General features: G+C 66.0%; 1 protein-coding gene across 1 annotated transcript in view; it reads left to right on the top strand.

The window, feature by feature from the left end:
* Positions 1 to 18,594, top strand: part of CACNA1F (calcium voltage-gated channel subunit alpha1 F) — a 72,380-nt gene that overhangs the window by 9,417 nt on the left and 44,369 nt on the right. The window contains exons 7-13 of the mRNA XM_089770456.1: positions 2,047 to 2,243; positions 2,875 to 2,978; positions 4,393 to 4,559; positions 6,093 to 6,176; positions 6,417 to 6,504; positions 8,208 to 8,234; positions 8,328 to 8,488. Of these exons, the coding sequence (XP_089626582.1) occupies positions 2,047 to 2,243; positions 2,875 to 2,978; positions 4,393 to 4,559; positions 6,093 to 6,176; positions 6,417 to 6,504; positions 8,208 to 8,234; positions 8,328 to 8,488 (828 nt within the window). The remainder of the gene's footprint in view (positions 1 to 2,046; positions 2,244 to 2,874; positions 2,979 to 4,392; positions 4,560 to 6,092; positions 6,177 to 6,416; positions 6,505 to 8,207; positions 8,235 to 8,327; positions 8,489 to 18,594) is intronic.

Here is an 18,594-nt window from a genome sequence, read left to right as displayed (position 1 = left end):
AGAACCTTTGCAAGATTTTGTTCAAAAGGGGGTAACATCTTTTACAAATGCCAATTGTCTCAGTCTTCTCTCTGCCTTCTTAAAAGACTGCTTACATTTAAACTTTTCCTAGTATACCCAACCTTCTGTTGGGACTAAAATAGCAATACCAATACCTCCTTTTTCTTTCTTTCTGGAGGGTTACAATTTGAACTTTCTGATCTCAGCTAGTTTGCTAATCAAACTTAGCTATTACCTGCAAAGCTTCTTTGTGCTGCCAGCTAGGGCATTTGCACCACAAAGGGAATCACAACCTGGTGTGGCTCCTGGAGCTTTCACAGCATTTTAGTCTGTTTGCAGTTTTTTTTTTGCTCATTCTATAGTTTACAGGAAAATGTGCAATCTTTGTTTACAACACTACTTAGCCACATTAAACTTTGCATATAGTGTAACTCTTTCTTTATGCTTACAGTTTTCCTGTACCTTTATTAAACAACTTGGACTAAAATGGTCTTACTGAAAGTAAACCAAACCAATTTGTTTTAAACCTACAAACAAGATTACTGGACCTTGAAACTTCATATTATTTACACTATATATATATCTATCTACACACAGATAGACATACATTCTCTCTGAACCTTTCTTACACTATTTCTACATAGCTATACAACAATTACATTCCCTTTTTATTCAATGGGGTAGTTCAGTTCCAATAGAACCCCCTCCCTTTAGAGTTCTTTTAGCAGTATCTATAATCAAATGTTCAGATTTGAGTCAAATTTGCCTGGGTTATTTACAGACATTCCTTTGGAAAAAGGGCCCATTTTTCCTTCAGAATGACTGTAAAGAAACCACAATTTTCTATCTACACCATTTTAGCATTTGCACAACTGCTCAATTCTCTTCATTCTCTGCAGAGTTTAAATTCTCTGTGTTTCTCTTTTCTTAAAACACTTTCTTATCTCTAAAATAAAACTGGCCTTGTTTCAGATATTACTCTTGTAAGTATGCTTTAAGGATTTAGATTCCCAGTACTTACTGCCTTTTTCTCAGTTCTACCACAAGGCTTTCAATCTTATCTGTTACCTGCCTGCTTGTCTGGGCCTGATCCTGTTTTCCTTGCTAAATGAAAAGTGGCTCCTTTCCACAGACTCAGGCTTTGTCCCATTCTTTAGCTTGCAGGCAGTTCTATACTTACAGAACTGCACCCACAACTCCTCAGGATTTCCCCAATCCTTTCCTAACATTTCTCTATCCCATTTTGGGTTGCCCCAACCTTCCTGGGCAAACCCTTTCTCTATACCACTAAAATCCATGTTTATCATGACAGGCTTCATGTTGCTGTATGTGAACCAGTAGCACAATCCTGCTGACTACGCCAATTCTGTCAGCCGACGGTCAGGGCAGTGAGTCCCTTATGACCGGCTGAAGTTCTTTTAAATTGTGCTTGGTTCTGTTACAGCAACTGAAGGAGTCAGGTTAAAGCTTAAACAGTTACTATTTATTGTTACAGGGTAAACTTAGTTGTTAAATGCTACTACTGTGTTACAGATAACACAGCCACTACAAAGGACAGGACAGAAATTACACTAATAAGTCACTTACAGGTACCATGAAACCCTTTGGTTCTCTGAGCTCTTATTAAATGCATGCAAAATAGACACATAGCAGGTATATATTCTCACCCCTGCGTTCCAGACTTGGCGTGGCCAGCGTCTTTCTCTCAATCCCTCGGGAAGAAGTAGGGCGAGGTTGGGCGTCCCACAGACCTCGGGAGACAATCAATACCTGCCAGCAGGTATAGATGATTGGAGCTCAAATGGGGTGGGCGGCTGAACCTCTTTTATACCCCTTGGGTCATGAAGGCTTCTTCCTGGGCTCAAGTGGCCAATTAGGAAAAATGGCTTTGAACGCCAAGTTTCCCACGAAAGGTGCAAAGCATAATTTACACCTGGGAAAATGCAGACAATGGGCACCTCTGGTATGTGAGGGGCGAAGATTCCTCTCCTGGGACAGTGCAGGCGTGTCAATTATGGGGTTTTGTGTCTGGCTACACCCACGCAGACCTGGAGGTGGAAGAGGACCCCTCGCCCTGCGCCTTCTCTGGGCACGGCCGGGCCTGCGCCCTGAACAACACGGAGTGCCGGGGCCGCTGGGAGGGGCCCAACGGAGGCATCACCAACTTCGACAACTTCTTCTTCGCCATGCTCACCGTCTTCCAGTGCATCACCATGGAGGGCTGGACCGACGTGCTGTACTGGGTGAGCCCTGCTCCCTTCCGCTTCCGGAGCCAGAGGGACTCTGCGCGGGCCTCAGTTTCCCCGGGCCCTGCCGCGCTCGCTGCGTGGGGGGACGTAGGCTCAGTCTCAGTCCGGGGGCCCAGGGGACGGCAGATCACGCCGGGGAGCAGGACAACGCGGGGGCGGGCGCAGGGGCTGGGGCGGGAGTTAGTTTTGGGCCGGCAGGGGGAGGAGCCTCGCTGGCCTGGGGGGCCGGGCAGGGCCCTGGCTCCGCCCCCCCGGCTGCTCCTGGCTCCGCCCCCCAGGCTGCTCCTGGCTCCTGTGACAAGTCAGAGCTACGCTGGGTCCCTGGGACTCGACAGCCCTTCTCCTCTACCTGCCGCCGGAGAGTCCCCCGAGCTGTGGCAGGAGGGGGCCCAGGGATACCCCCACGCTCTGGGACACCCTCCTAGGCCCCCCCGCAGCCCCGCCCCTCCTTTGTTCACCTTCCTGAGTAAGGTGCCCCCCCGAGCTGTGGTTGTGGGCAGCCCCCCTCTGTGAGAGCCACCCCCAGCATTCCCATCCCCCGCCAGGTTGCCCGGGGAAACTGAGGCACGCAGACACACAGCGCGGCGCCCTGTGTCACAGCCCTTCTGCGGCCTCTGCCCCACAGATGCAGGACGCCATGGGGCATGAGCTGCCCTGGGTTTACTTCGTCAGCCTGGTGATCTTTGGTTCATTCTTCGTCCTCAACCTGGTGCTGGGGGTGCTGAGTGGGTAAGGGGGAGCCGAGGGGCCCTGGTGGGGGCAGAGGCTGGGGGAGCAGGTGCGTGGGGAGGTGCATTCCCAGCGTGTCAGGACGGGGGCAGCTGGAGTGTGTCTGCCAGTGATGTGGGTGGCTCCCAACTCCTTCCTGGGCGTGTGCAGGGTGTGCCGGGGGCGTGTGGGTCCGGGGAGTGTGCGGGGCCAGGGCATGTGAGGTGCGTGTGGAGTGGGCACGTGGGGCTGTGGCATGTGGAGCGCGTGGGGGGGACGTGCGAGGCACATGTGGGGCTGGGGTGTGCAGAGAGCATGCAAGGTGCATGTGGGGCGGGCAGGCGTGTGTGCAGGGCCGCGGTGTGCGGGGGGCATGCAAGGTGCATGTGGGGCCGGGACGCATGCAGGGGTCGTGCAAGGTACGTGTGGGGCCGGGAGGCGTGCGAGGCATGTGCAGGGCCAGGGCGTGCGAGGCGTGTGTGGAGCCGGGGAGCATGCGAGGCCAGGGCGTGCAGGGGGCGTGTGAGGCCGGGGTATTCGGGGGGCATGCGAGGCCCGTGTGAGGCTGGGGTGTGCGGGGTGCGTGTGGAGCCGGGGAGTGTGCGAGGCCGGGGCATGCATGGGGGCGTGCAGGGGGCTTGTGAAGCCGGGGCATGCAGGGTGCGTGTGGAGCCAGGGAGCGTGCGAGGCCGGGGCATGCAGGGGGCGTGCAAGGTGGGGGCGTGCGGGGTGCGTGTGGAGCTGGGGAGCGTGTGAGGCCGGGGCATGCATGGGGGCGTGCAAGGCCAGGGCGTGCAGGGGGCCTGCGAGGCCGGGGCGTGCGGGGGGCGTGTGGCGCCAGGGGCCGTGCGAGGCCGCGTCGGACGTGCGGGGGGCGTGCAAGGCCAGGGCGTGCAGGGGGCGTGCGAGGCTGGGGCGTGCGGGGGGCGTGCGGGGCTGGGGCGTGCGGGGGGCGTGTGGAGCCAGGGGCCGTGCGAGGCTGGGGCGTGCAGGGGCCGTGCGAGGCCGCGTCGTGCGGGGGGCGTGTGGAGCCAGGGGCCGTGCGAGGCCGGGGCGTGCGGGGGGCGGCGGGGGGTGTGTGGAGCCAGGGGCCGTGCGAGGCCGGGGCGTGCAGGGGCCGTGCGAGGCCGCGTCGTGCGTGCGGGGGGCGTGCAGGGGGTGTGTGGAGCCAGGGGCCGTGCGAGGCCGGGGCGTGCAGGGGCCGTGCGAGGCCGCGTCGTGCGGGGGGCGTGTGGAGCCAGGGGCCGTGCGAGGCCGGGGCGTGCGGGGGGCGTGCGGGGGGTGTGTGGAGCCAGGGGCCGTGCGAGGCCGGGGCGTGCAGGGGCCGTGCGAGGCCGCGTCGTGCGTGCGGGGGGCATGCAGGGGCCGTGCGAGGCCGCGTCGTGCGTGCGGGGGGCGTGCGGGGCCGGGCGGGCTAACCCCTCGCCGCCCGCAGGGAGTTCTCCAAGGAGCGGGAGAAGGCCAAGGCCCGCGGCGACTTCCAGAAGCTGCGGGAGAAGCAGCAGCTGGAGGAGGATCTGCGGGGCTACCTGGACTGGCTCTCGCAGGCCGAGGACATTGACCCCGAGGACGAGGCGGGGGGCCCGGAGGGCAAGCGCGCCCGTGAGCCCCGGGGGCCGGCGGGAACCGAGATCCTCGCCCGGGATGAGCCGGCGCCGGAGGGGATGACCGAGGGGGGCTGGGTTCTGGGTCCATTTCCCGGAGCAGGGCAGGGCTGGGGATGCAGCAGAGGTTGCGCTCTTCCCCCAGCAGTGCCATGGGGGCGGTTGGCGGCTGCCTGACACCAGGTGCTCTTCCCTGAGTGGGGGCGGCCGGACTGAGTCCCTGCTCCTGGTTTTCTCCCCCCCCAGTTAATTAGCTCGTCGGGGCCTCGTTAGCGGGCTTGGCTCAGGGATGCTGGGTCACTCGGCCTGCTGCCCCTGGGGGGGCTGTACCAAGGGGTGGGTGTATCTGCCCCGAGCCACAGTGGCCGGTGGGGGGGGTCACATCCCTGAGCTGTCACGGTGCTCATGTCTGTGTGTCTTGTTTGTCACCCCCCCGCACGTCCGTCTGTCCTTCCCTCTGTCCATCCGCCACCCGTCTGTCCATCCCCATCCACCTGCCTGTCCGTCTGTCCGTCCCTCCGCTGCCTGTTCCTCTATACCCACACGCCCCTCTGTCCATCCCCATCCACCTGCCTGTCCGTCTGTCCGTCCCTCCGCCACCTGTTCCTCTGTACCCACACACCCCGTCTGTCCATCCCCATCCACCTGCCTGTCCGTCTGTCCGTCCCTCCGCCGCCTGTTCCTCTGTACCCACACGCCCCGTCTGTCCATCCCCATCCACCTGCCTGTCCGTCTGTCCGTCCCTCCGCCGCCTGTTCCTCTGTACCCACACGCCCCGTCTGTCCATCCCCATCCACCTGCCTGTCCGTCTGTCCGTCCCTCCGCCGCCTGTTCCTCTGTACCCACACGCCCCGTCTGTCCATCCCCATCCACCTGCCTGTCCGTCTGTCCGTCCCTCCGCCGCCTGTTCCTCTGTACCCACACGCCCCGTCTGTCCATCCCCATCCACCTGCCTGTCCGTCTGTCCATCCCTCCGCCGCCTGTTCCTCTATACCCACACGCCCCGTCTGTCCATCCCCATCCACCTGCCTGTCCGTCTGTCCATCCCTCCGCCGCCTCTTCCTCTGTACCCACACGCCCCTCTGTCCATCCCCATCCACCTGCCTGTCCGTCTGTCCGTCCCTCCGCCGCCTGTTCCTCTGTACCCACACGCCCCTCTGTCCATCCCCATCCACCTGCCTGTCCGTCTGTCCGTCCCTCCGCCGCCTGTTCCTCTGTACCCACACGCCCCTCTGTCCATCCCCATCCACCTGCCTGTCCGTCTGTCCGTCCCTCCGCCGCCTGTTCCTCTGTACCCACACACCCCGTCTGTCCATCCCCATCCACCTGCCTGTCCATCTGTCCGTCCCTCCACTGCCCGTCCGTCCATCCCTACACATCTGTGCCCGTCCCTCCATCCATCCGCCTGTCCGTCTATCCGTCCCTCTGTCCCCACACGCCCTGTCCCTCCGTCCGTCCCCTCACTCCCCATCTGTCCATCTCTCCTTCCCATCCCCATCCATCCGCCTGTCCGTCTATCCGCCCCCGGAAGGCGTGACGGTGGCAGAGCTGACGGAGAAGAAGAGGGGCCGACTCGGATGGCTTCACCACTCCAGCCATTCGACCGACACCCACAGTAATGCCGTGTCTCCATCCGTCCGTCTGTCTGTCCGTGCCCGAGGGGGTGGCCGGGGCTGGGGGCGGGCCCTGGGGCTGCAGCCGGAGCCTGGCGGATGGGTCGTACCCAGCTCCCCCGGGCTCCCTGGCCTGTCCGGAGTCGCTCCCCACGGCAGTGGGGGCAGGGCCGGATGCTGGTCCCTGGGTCGGGGCGGGTCCCACGGGCCCTGGGGGAGCTCACCCGCCTGCCTCTCCCCAGCCAGCCTCCCCACCAGCGAGACCGCCTCCGTCACCACCGAGACCGCGGCTGACGAGGAGCATCACGCCGGCTGCTGCGACGCCTACCTGTGAGTGCGGGGGGTGGGGCTCCGCAGGGGGAGGGGGCGGGGGGGTCCACGCTGGGGAGGGGGAGGCGGGGCGAACAGGGGCCACGCTGGGGAGGGGGAGGCGGGGCGGGCGGGGGCCACGCTGGGGAGGGGGAGGCGGGGCGGGCGGGGGCCACGCTGGGGAGGGGGAGGCGGGGCGAACGGGGGCCACGCTGGGGAGGGGGAGGCGGGGCGGGCGGGGGCCACGCTGGGGAGGGGGAGGCGGGGCGGGCGGGGGCCACGCTGGGGGGAGGCAAGTTGGGTGGGGGCGGGTGGGGGGGCCACACTGGGGGAGGCGGGGCGGGCGGGGGCCACTCTGGAGAGGGGGAGGCGGGGCAGACAGGGACCACGCTGGGGGGAGGCGGGGCGGGCGGGGGCCACGCTGGAGAGGGGGAGGCGGAGCGGACAGGGACCACGTTGGGGGAGGCGGGCGGGGGCCACGCTGGAAAGGGGGAGGTGGGGCAGACAGGGACCACACTGGGGGGGGAGGCGGGGCGGGGCGGGGGCGGGTGGGGGGGGCCACGCTGGGGAGGGGGAGGCGGGGTGGACAGGGACCACGTTGGGGGGAGGCGGGGCGGGCGGGGGCCATGCTGGGGGGAGGCGGGGGCCACGCTGGGGGGAGGTGGGGCGGGCGGGGTGGGCGGGGGCCACGCTGGGGGGAGGTGGGGCGGACAGGGACCACGCTGGGGGGAGGCGGGGCGGGCGGGGCCACATTGGGGGGAGGCGGGGCGGGCGGGGGCCACGCTGGGGGGAGGCGGGGCGGGCGGGGGGGGCCACGTTGGGGGGAGGCGGGGCGGGCGGGGGCCACATTGGGGGGAGGCGGGGCGGGCGGGGGCCACGCTGGGGGGGGAGGCGGGGCGGGCGGGGGCCACGTTGGGGGGAGGCGGGGCGGGCGGGGGCCACGCTGGGGGGAGGCGGGGCGGGCGGGGGCCACGCTGGGGGGAGGCGGGGCGGGCGGGGGCCACGCTGGGGGGAGGCGGGGCGGGCGGGGGCCACGCTGGAGAGGGGGGGAGGCGGAGCGGACAGGGGGGAGGTGGGGGGGGGGGCGGGCGGGGGCCACGCTGGGAAGGGGGAGGTGGGGCGGACAGGGACCACGCTGGGGGGAGGCGGGGCGGGCGGGGGCGGGGGGGCAGGGCGCTGGGGGGGGGGCGCTGGGGAGGGGGAGGCGGGGCGGGCGGGGGCCACGCTGGGGGGAGGCGGGGCGGGCGGGGGCCACGCTGGGGGGAGGCGGGGGCCACGCTGGGGGGAGGTGGGGCGGGCGGGGCGGGCGGGGGCCACGCTGGGGGGAGGTGGGGCGGACAGGGACCACGCTGGGGGGAGGCGGGGCGGGCGGGGGCCACATTGGGGGGAGGCGGGGCGGGCGGGGGCCACGCTGGGGGGAGGCGGGGCGGGCGGGGGCCACGCTGGGGGGAGGCGGGGCGGGCGGGGGCCACGCTGGGGGGAGGCGGGGCGGGCGGGGGCCACGCTGGGGGGAGGTGGGGCGGGCGGGGGCCACGCTGGGGGGAGGCGGGGCGGGCGGGGGCCACGCTGGGGGGAGGCGGGGCGGGCGGGGGCCACGCTGGGGGAGGTGGGGGGAGGCGGGGCGGGCGGGGGCCACGCTGGGGGGAGGCTGGGCGAGGTGTTAACAGGCTGGGCCCTGCACCAGAGGTAGCTGCATTTCACGTCTCCCTTCTCTCCCGTCCCAGGGGCAGACTCTCCAGGACACGGCTCTGGTGAGCGGCGGGGGGGTGTCGGCCTGCGGGGGGCGTTCTCCCTACCCGGGGGACCGGGGGCCGACCTGCCTGACCCCCCCACTCTGCCCCCAGCCGCCGGTGCCGGCGCCTGAACCGGCTGCTGCGGAAGCGCTGCCGCCGGGCCGTGAAATCCGTCGCCTTCTACTGGGCGGTTCTCATCCTCGTCTTCCTCAACACGCTGACCATCGCCTCCGAGCACCACGGCCAGCCCGCCTGGCTCAGCCAGATCCAGGGTAGGGCAGCGCAGCCTGCTGGTTGGAGCCGGACGCCGGGGCTCTAGGCCGGCCTGGGAGGCAGGGCGGCTCCTTGCAGCTGCTCTCCCCCATGCCCCGTGGGCCCGACCCCCCCGACCTGCCAGGCAAGCCCAGGGCCCCGGCCAGAGCGCGCCACCCCGCACCCGTCACGCACCCCGACGAAACGCTCGGCCACCGGCCACTGCCACCTCCGCGTCGTCAGTGCCAGCCTGAGACCCCCCTACGGACCCCCAGCCTGCAGCCGCCAGGCCCCCAGCTCCCCCGGCGCCGGCTGGATTCACCCCCAGCTCCCCCAGCCCGCCTGCCCCGTGGTGCCAGCCCAATTCGCACCCATCCGGAGCCGCTCCCCCCCCCCATCTGTCTGTCTGCTAGGAACATCAGAGCGGCCAGACGGGGTCAGGCCTAGGCTCCATCCAGCCCAGGGTCCTGTCGGCCAACAGTGGCCAGCGCCGGGTGCCCCAGAGGGAGGGAACACAACAGGAAATCCTCACGTGATCCCGCCCGTCACCCACCTCCAGGGACCCCATCCCGACCCACGATGGCCAACAGCCATTGATGGGCCTAACCTCCATGAATCCATCTAGCTCTTTTTTGAACCCTGTTAAAGTTCTAGCCTTCACCACATCCTCTGGCGAGGAGTTCCACAGGTTGTGCGCTGAGTGAAGAAAAACTTCCTTTGGTTTGAAATCTGCTGCCTGTTAGTTTCATGTGGTGACCCCTAGTTCTTTCAGTGTGGGAATAAGTAAATAACTTTTCCTTCTTCGCTATTTCCACACCAGTCGTGATGTCATAGACCTCTATCATATCCCCTTAATCTCCTCTTTTTTAAAGCTGAAAAGTCCCCGTCTCTTAATCCCTCTTTCTGTGGGACCCGTTCCAAACCCCTCACCGTTCTGGTTGCCCTTTTCTGAACCTATTCCAAAGCCAATATAACTAGTTTGAGATGAGACGGCCACGTCTGTGCGCAGGGTCCAAGATGTGGGCGTCCTGTGGTTTTATAGAGACTCGAAGAGATTTTCTGTCGTCTTCTCTGTCCCGTTTTTAACGACTCCCGACGTTCTGTTTGCTCCTGTGGCGCCGCTGCGCCCGCGGGGCTGTGTCGGAGACCCGTCCGCGGGGACGCCGAGGTCTCTCTGGAGCCGCTGTGGCCAAGCTCGTCCCCGTCCTCTCGTGCGCGACTTTCCTCTTAGCGACTCGACATGTCATTGGCCGCCGTGTGGCCCGTCGCTCCGTGGGGCCGGTCGCTCCGTGTGGCCCGTCGCTCCGTGTGGCCCGTCGCTCCGTGGGGCCGGTCGCTCCGTGTGGCCCGTCGCTCCGTGTGGCCGGTCGCTCCGTGTGGCCGGTCGCTCCGTGTGGCCCGTCGCTCCGTGTGGCCGGTCGCTCCGTGTGGCCGGTCGCTCCGTGTGGCCCGTCGCTCCGTGTGGCCGGTCGCTCCGTGTGGCCCGTCGCTCCGTGTGGCCGGTCGCTCCGTGTGGCCGGTCGCTCCGTGGGGCCCGTCGCTCCGTGTGGCCGGTCGCTCCGTGGGGCCCGTCGCTCCGTGTGGCCGGTCGCTCCGTGTGGCCGGTCGCTCCGTGTGGCTGGTCGCTCCGTGGGGCCGGTCGCTCCGTGGGGCCGGTCGCTCCGTGTGGCCCGTCGCTCCGTGTGGCCGGTCGCTCCGTGTGGCCGGTCGCTCCGTGTGGCCCGTCGCTCCGTGTGGCCGGTCGCTCCGTGTGGCCCGTCGCTCCGTGTGGCCGGTCGCTCCGTGTGGCCGGTCGCTCCGTGTGGCCCGTCGCTCCGTGTGGCCGGTCGCTCCGTGTGGCCCGTCGCTCCGTGTGGCCCGTCGCTCCGTGGGGCCCGTCGCTCCGTGTGGCCGGTCGCTCCGTGTGGCCCGTCGCTCCGTGTGGCCGGTCGCTCCGTGTGGCCGGTCGCTCCGTGTGGCCCGTCGCTCCGTGTGGCCGGTCGCTCCGTGTGGCCTGTCGCTCCGTGTGGCCGGTCGCTCCGTGTGCGCGCTCTGGAAGCGCCCGCAGGCGGCTCTGCTCTGAGCTCTCGCGAGCAGTTTGGGCTCGTCGGCCGCTGGCCCCTCTCCGGAGTCTGGAGCGTTTAGCAATGGCGTGACCGGGCTTGGCGTGGCTCACCGGCGGTGCTCACACTCGGATCCCCCCCCGTGCGGCAGCCCCTTCTCGGGGGGCCCTCCAGCCCGGCGGCAGTGAGACGGCCCCTTCTCGGGGGGCCCTCCGGCCCGGCAGCAATGAGACGGCCCCTTCTCGGGGGGCCCTCCGGCCCGGCGGCAGTGAGACGGCCCCTTCTCGGGGGGCCCTCCAGCCCGGCGGCAGTGAGACGGCCCCTTCTCGGGGGCCCCTCCGGCCCGGCGGCAGTGAGACGGCCCCTTCTCGGGGGGCCCTCCAGTGCGGCGACCCTCTCCTGGGGGGCCCCTCACCTGGGGGTCACCCCTCCGCCTCCAGCCGCCTGCCTCCGCTGTGAGCCCCTCCGGGGTCCCCACCCTCTGCCCCCAGGCCTCCCTCCCAGCGGGGACAGCGCCCCCCTGCTCCCCAGCCCAGAGCGACTCCCGGCCAGCACCCAACAGGGCTATGGGGCTGTGACCCCTCCGGCCAGTCGGCCTGGGCCCCGCCCACACGTCTCCCCTGCAGCCGGTGAGTCCTGCCTGCTCCGCCCTCAGCCCCCCAAAACAGCCCCCGTCTCCCAGCGGAGCCTCCAACAGCCCCGCATCAGCCCCTCCCCCCCCGGTGCCCCTCCCCTGGTAACAGGGTCGCCTGGGCCCCTCCTCTCCGCCCCCCGTCCAATGTTCCCCCCTCGCTGGGACCCGCTTGGCCGGTCGCCAGAGTCTCCCCTCTGGCCGTGTCCTCTGAGCGGGGCCGGGGGCACCAGACGCCAGCTCCAGTTCTGGGCTGTTCTCTGAACCCCCAAACTCCCCCCCTTGTCGCATTGAACCCGTCACATCTGGGCACCGAGCCCCCCTCTGAACCCCCAAACTCCCCCCCTTGTCGCATTGAACCCGTCACATCCGGGCACCGAGCCCCCCTCTGAACCCCCAAACTCCCCCCTTGTCGCATTGAACCCGTCACATCCGGGCACCGAGCCCCCCTCTGAACCCCCAAACTCCCCCCCTTGTCGCATTGAACCCGTCACATCCGGGCACCGAGCCCCCCTCTGAACCCCCAAACTCCCCCCCTTGTCGCATTGAACCCGTCACATCCGGCACTGAACCCCCCTCTGAACCCCCAAACTCCCCCCTTGTCGCATTGAACCCGTCACATCTGGGCACCGAGCCCCCCTCTGAACCCCCAAACTCCCCCCCTTGTCGCATTGAACCCGTCACATCTGGGCACTGAGCCCCCCTCTGAACCCCCAAACTCCCCCCCTTGTCGCATTGAACCCGTCACATCCGGGCACCGAGCCCCCCTCTGAACCCCCAAACTCCCCCCCTTGTCGCATTGAACCCGTCACATCCGGCACCGAGCCCCCCTCTGAACCCCCAAACTCCCCCCTTGTCGCATTGAACCCGTCACATCCGGGCACCGAGCCCCCCTCTGAACCCCCAAACTCCCCCCCTTGTCGCATTGAACCCGTCACATCCGGCACCGAGCCCCCCTCTGAACCCCCAAACTCCCCCCTTGTCGCATTGAACCCGTCACATCTGGGCACCGAGCCCCCCTCTGAACCCCCAAACTCCCCCCCTTGTCGCATTGAACCCGTCACATCCGGGCACCGAGCCCCCCTCTGAACCCCCAAACTCCCCCCTTGTCGCATTGAACCCGTCACATCCGGGCACCGAGCCCCCCTCTGAACCCCCAAACTCCCCCCCTTGTCGCATTGAACCCGTCACATCCGGGCACCGAGGCCCCCTCTGAACCCCCAAACTCCCCCCTTGTCGCATTGAACCCGTCACATCCGGGCACCGAGCCCCCCTCTGAACCCCCAAACTCCCCCCCTTGTCGCATTGAACCCGTCACATCCGGGCACTGAGCCCCCCCGTGTGCACCCCCCTTTGAACCCCCAAACTCCCCCCTTGTCGCATTGAACCCGTCACATCCGGGCACCGAGGCCCCCTCTGAACCCCCAAACTCCCCCCTTGTCGCATTGAACCCGTCACATCCGGGCACCGAGCCCCCCTCTGAACCCCCAAACTCCCCCCTTGTCGCATTGAACCCGTCACATCCGGGCACCGAGCCCCCCTCTGAACCCCCAAACTCCCCCCCTTGTCGCATTGAACCCGTCACATCCGGCACTGAACCCCCCTCTGAACCCCCAAACTCCCCCCTTGTCGTATTGAACCCGTCACATCCGGCACCGAACCCCCCTCTGAACCCCCAAACTCCCCCCTTGTCGTATTGAACCCGTCACATCCGGCACTGAACCCCCCTCTGAACCCCCAAACTCCCCCCTTGTTGTATTGAACCCGTCACATCCGGCACCGAGCCCCCCTCTGAACCCCCAAACTCCCCCCCTTGTCGCATTGAACCCGTCACATCCAGGCACCGAGCCCCCCTCTGAACCCCCAAACTCCCCCCTTGTCGCATTGAACCCGTCACATCCGGGCACCGAGCCCCCCTCTGAACCCCCAAACTCCCCCCTTGTCGCATTGAACCCGTCACATCTGGGCACCGAGCCCGCCTCTGAACCCCCAAACTCCCCCCCTTGTCGCATTGAACCCGTCACATCCGGGCACCGAGCCCCCCTCTGAACCCCCAAACTCCCCCCTTGTCGCATTGAACCCGTCACATCCGGGCACCGAGCCCCCCTCTGAACCCCCAAACTCCCCCCCTTGTCGCATTGAACCCGTCACATCCGGGCACCGAGCCCCCCTCTGAACCCCCAAACTCCCCCCCTTGTCGCATTGAACCCGTCACATCCGGGCACCGAGCCCCCCTCTGAACCCCCAAACTCCCCCCCTTGTTGCATTGAACCCGTCACATCCGGGCACCGAGCCCCCCTCTGAACCCCCAAACTCCCCCCCTTGTCGCATTGAACCCGTCACATCTGGGCACCGAGCCCCCCTCTGAACCCCCAAACTCCCCCCCTTGTCGCATTGAACCCGTCACATCCAGCACTGAACCCCCCTCTGAACCCCCAAACTCCCCCCCTTGTTGCATTGAACCCGTCACATCCGGCACTGAACCCCCCTCTGAACCCCCAAACTCCCCCCTTGTTGCATTGAACCCGTCACATCCGGGCACCGAGCCCCCCTCTGAACCCCCAAACTCCCCCCCTTGTCGCATTGAACCCGTCACATCCGGGCACCGAGGCCCCCTCTGAACCCCCAAACTCCCCCCGTTGTCGCATTGAACCCGTCACATCCGGGCACCGAGCCCCCCTCTGAACCCCCAAACTCCCCCCCTTGTCGCATTGAACCCGTCACATCTGGGCACCGAGCCCCCCTCTGAACCCCCAAACTCCCCCCCTTGTCGTATTGAACCCGTCACATCCGGGCACCGAGCCCCCCTCTGAACCCCCAAACTCCCCCCCTTGTCGCATTGAACCCGTCACATCCGGGCACCGAGCCCCCCTCTGAACTCCCAAACTCCCCCCTTGTCGCATTGAACCCGTCACATCCGGGCACCGAGCCCCCCTCTGAACCCCCAAACTCCCCCCCTTGTCGCATTGAACCCGTCACATCTGGGCACCGAGCCCCCCTCTGAACCCCCAAACTCCCCCCCTTGTCGCATTGAACCCGTCACATCTGGGCACCGAGCCCCCCTCTGAACCCCCAAACTCCCCCCCTTGTCGCATTGAACCCGTCACATCCGGGCACCGAGCCCCCCTCTGAACCCCCAAACTCCCCCCTTGTCGCATTGAACCCGTCACATCCGGGCACCGAGCCCCCCTCTGAACCCCCAAACTCCCCCCCTTGTTGCATTGAACCCGTCACATCCGGGCACCGAGCCCCCCTCTGAACCCCCAAACTCCCCCCCTTGTCGCATTGAACCCGTCACATCCGGCACTGAACCCCCCTCTGAACCCCCAAACTCCCCCCCTTGTTGCATTGAACCCGTCACATCCGGCACTGAACCCCCCTCTGAACCCCCAAACTCCCCCCTTGTTGCATTGAACCCGTCACATCTGGGCACCGAGCCCCCCTCTGAACCCCCAAACTCCCCCCCTTGTCGCATTGAACCCGTCACATCTGGGCACCGAGCCCCCCTCTGAACCCCCAAACTCCCCCCTTGTCGTATTGAACCCGTCACATCCGGGCACCGAGCCCCCCTCTGAACCCCCAAACTCCCCCCCTTGTCGCATTGAACCCGTCACATCCGGGCACCGAGCCCCCCTCTGAACTCCCAAACTCCCCCCTTGTCGCATTGAACCCGTCACATCCGGGCACCGAGCCCCCCTCTGAACCCCCAAACTCCCCCCCTTGTCGCATTGAACCCGTCACATCTGGGCACCGAGCCCCCCTCTGAACCCCCAAACTCCCCCCCTTGTCGCATTGAACCCGTCACATCTGGGCACCGAGCCCCCCTCTGAACCCCCAAACTCCCCCCCTTGTCGCATTGAACCCGTCACATCCGGGCACCGAGCCCCCCTCTGAACCCCCAAACTCCCCCCCTTGTCGCATTGAACCCGTCACATCCGGGCACCGAGCCCCCCTCTGAACCCCCAAACTCCCCCCCTTGTTGCATTGAACCCGTCACATCCGGGCACCGAGCCCCCCTCTGAACCCCCAAACTCCCCCCCTTGTCGCATTGAACCCGTCACATCCGGCACTGAACCCCCCTCTGAACCCCCAAACTCCCCCCCTTGTTGCATTGAACCCGTCACATCCGGCACTGAACCCCCCTCTGAACCCCCAAACTCCCCCCTTGTTGCATTGAACCCGTCACATCTGGGCACCGAGCCCCCCTCTGAACCCCCAAACTCCCCCCCTTGTCGCATTGAACCCGTCACATCTGGGCACCGAGCCCCCCTCTGAACCCCCAAACTCCCCCCCTTGTCGCATTGAACCCGTCACATCCGGCACTGAACCCCGCTCTGAACCCCCAAACTCCCCCCCTTGTCGTATTGAACCCGTCACATCCGGGCACCGAGCCCCCCTCTGAACCCCCAAACTCCCCCCCTTGTTGCATTGAACCCGTCACATCCGGGCACCGAGCCCCCCTCTGAACCCCCAAACTCCCCCCCTTGTCGCATTGAACCCGTCACATCCGGGCACCGAGCCCCCCTCTGAACCCCCAAACTCTCCCCTTGTCGCATTGAACCCGTCACATCCGGGCACCGAGCCCCGCTCTGAACCCCCAAACTCCCCCCCTTGTCGCATTGAACCCGTCACATCCGGGCACCGAGCCCCCCTCTGAACCCCCAAACTCCCCCCCTTGTCGCATTGAACCCGTCACATTCGGGCACCGAGCCCCCCTCTGAACCCCCAAACTCCCCCCCTTGTCGTATTGAACCAGTCACATCCGGGCACCGAGCCCCCCTCTGAACCCCCAAACTCCCCCCCTTGTCGTATTGAACCCGTCACATCCGGCACTGAACCCCCCTCTGAACCCCCAAACTCCCCCCCTTGTCGCATTGAACCCGTCACATCCGGGCACTGAACCCCCCTCTGAACCCCCAAACTCCCCCCTTGTCGCATTGAACCCGTCACATCCGGCACCGAGCCCCCCTCTGAACCCCCAAACTCCCCCCCTTGTCGCATTGAACCCGTCACATCCGGCACTGAACCCCCCTCTGAACCCCCAAACTCCCCCCTTGTCGCATTGAACCCGTCACATCCGGGCACCGAGCCCCCCTCTGAACCCCCAAACTCCCCCCTTGTCGCATTGAACCCGTCACATCCGGCACTGAACCCCCCTCTGAACCCCCAAACTCCCCCCTTGTCGCATTGAACCCGTCACATCCAGGCACCGAGCCCCCCTCTGAACCCCCAAACTCCCCCCCTTGTCGCATTGAACCCGTCACATCCGGGCACCGAGCCCCCCTCTGAACCCCCAAACTCCCCCCCTTGTCGCATTGAACCCGTCACATCCGGGCACCGAGGCCCCCTCTGAACCCCCAAACTCCCCCCTTGTCGCATTGAACCCGTCACATCCGGGCACCGAGCCCCCCTCTGAACCCCCAAACTCCCCCCTTGTCGCATTGAACCCGTCACATCCGGGCACCGAGCCCCCCTCTGAACCCCCAAACTCCCCCCCTTGTCGCATTGAACCCGTCACATCCGGCACTGAACCCCCCTCTGAACCCCCAAACTCCCCCCCTTGTCGCATTGAACCCGTCACATCCGGGCACCGAGCCCCCCTCTGAACCCCCAAACTCCCCCCCTTGTCGCATTGAACCCGTCACATCCGGGCACCGAGCCCCCCTCTGAACCCCCAAACTCCCCCCTTGTCGCATTGAACCCGTCACATCCGGGCACCGAGCCCCCCTCTGAACCCCCAAACTCCCCCCTTGTTGCATTGAACCCGTCACATCCGGGCACCGAGCCCCCCTCTGAACCCCCAAACTCCCCCCTTGTCGCATTGAACCCGTCACATCTGGGCACCGAGCCCCCCTCTGAACCCCCAAACTCCCCCCCTTGTCGCATTGAACCCGTCACATCCGGGCACCGAGCCCCCCTCTGAACCCCCAAACTCCCCCCCTTGTCGCATTGAACCCGTCACATCCGGGCACCGAGCCCCCCTCTGAACCCCCAAACTCCCCCCCTTGTCGCATTGAACCCGTCACATCCGGGCACCGAGCCCCCCTCTGAACCCCCAAACTCCCCCCCTTATCGCATTGAACCCGTCACATCCGGGCACCGAGGCCCCCTCTGAACCCCCAAACTCCCCCCTTGTCGCATTGAACCCGTCACATCCGGGCACCGAGCCCCCCTCTGAACCCCCAAACTCCCCCCTTGTCGCATTGAACCCGTCACATCCGGGCACCGAGCCCCCCTCTGAACCCCCAAACTCCCCCCCTTGTCGCATTGAACCCGTCACATCCGGCACTGAACCCCCCTCTGAACCCCCAAACTCCCCCCCTTGTCGCATTGAACCCGTCACATCGGGGCACCGAGGCCCCCTCTGAACCCCCAAACTCCCCCCCTTGTCGCATTGAACCCGTCACATCCGGGCACCGAGCCCCCCTCTGAACCCCCAAACTCCCCCCTTGTCGCATTGAACCCGTCACATCTGGGCACCGAGCCCCCCTCTGAACCCCCAAACTCCCCCCCTTGTCGCATTGAACCCGTCACATCCGGCACTGAACCCCCCTCTGAACCCCCAAACTCCCCCCCTTGTTGCATTGAACCCGTCACATCCGGCACTGAACCCCCCTCTGAACCCCCAAACTCCCCCCTTGTTGCATTGAACCCGTCACATCCGGGCACCGAGCACCCCTCTGAACCCCCAAACTCCCCCCCTTGTCGCATTGAACCCGTCACATCCGGGCACCGAGGCCCCCTCTGAACCCCCAAACTCCCCCCCTTGTCGCATTGAACCCGTCACATCCGGGCACCGAGCCCCCCTCTGAACCCCCAAACTCCCCCCCTTGTCGCATTGAACCCGTCACATCCGGGCACCGAGCCCCCCTCTGAACCCCCAAACTCCCCCCCTTGTCGTATTGAACCCGTCACATCCGGGCACCGAGCCCCCCTCTGAACCCCCAAACTCCCCCCCTTGTCGCATTGAACCCGTCACATCCGGGCACCGAGCCCCCCTCTGAACCCCCAAACTCCCCCCTTGTCGCATTGAACCCGTCACATCCGGGCACCGAGCCCCCCTCTGAACCCCCAAACTCCCCCCCTTGTCGCATTGAACCCGTCACATCCGGGCACCGAGCCCCCCTCTGAACCCCCAAACTCCCCCCTTGTCGCATTGAACCCGTCACATCCGGGCACCGAGCCTCCCTCTGAACCCCCAAACTCCCCCCCTTGTCGCATTGAACCCGTCACATCTGGGCACCGAGCCCCCCTCTGAACCCCCAAACTCCCCCCCTTGTCGCATTGAACCCGTCACATCCGGCACTGAACCCCGCTCTGAACCCCCAAACTCCCCCCTTGTCGTATTGAACCCGTCACATCCGGGCACCGAGCCCCGCTCTGAACCCCCAAACTCCCCCCTTGTCGCATTGAACCCGTCACATCCGGGCACCGAGCCCCCCTCTGAACCCCC

Source organism: Pelodiscus sinensis, chromosome 18 (genome assembly GCF_052426305.1).
Source record: "Pelodiscus sinensis isolate ZL-2025 chromosome 18, ASM5242630v1, whole genome shotgun sequence".
NCBI lineage: Eukaryota > Metazoa > Chordata > Testudines > Trionychidae > Pelodiscus > Pelodiscus sinensis.
Note: the sequence above shows the minus strand (reverse complement) of the source record. Positions and strands in the feature narration are given on the sequence as shown.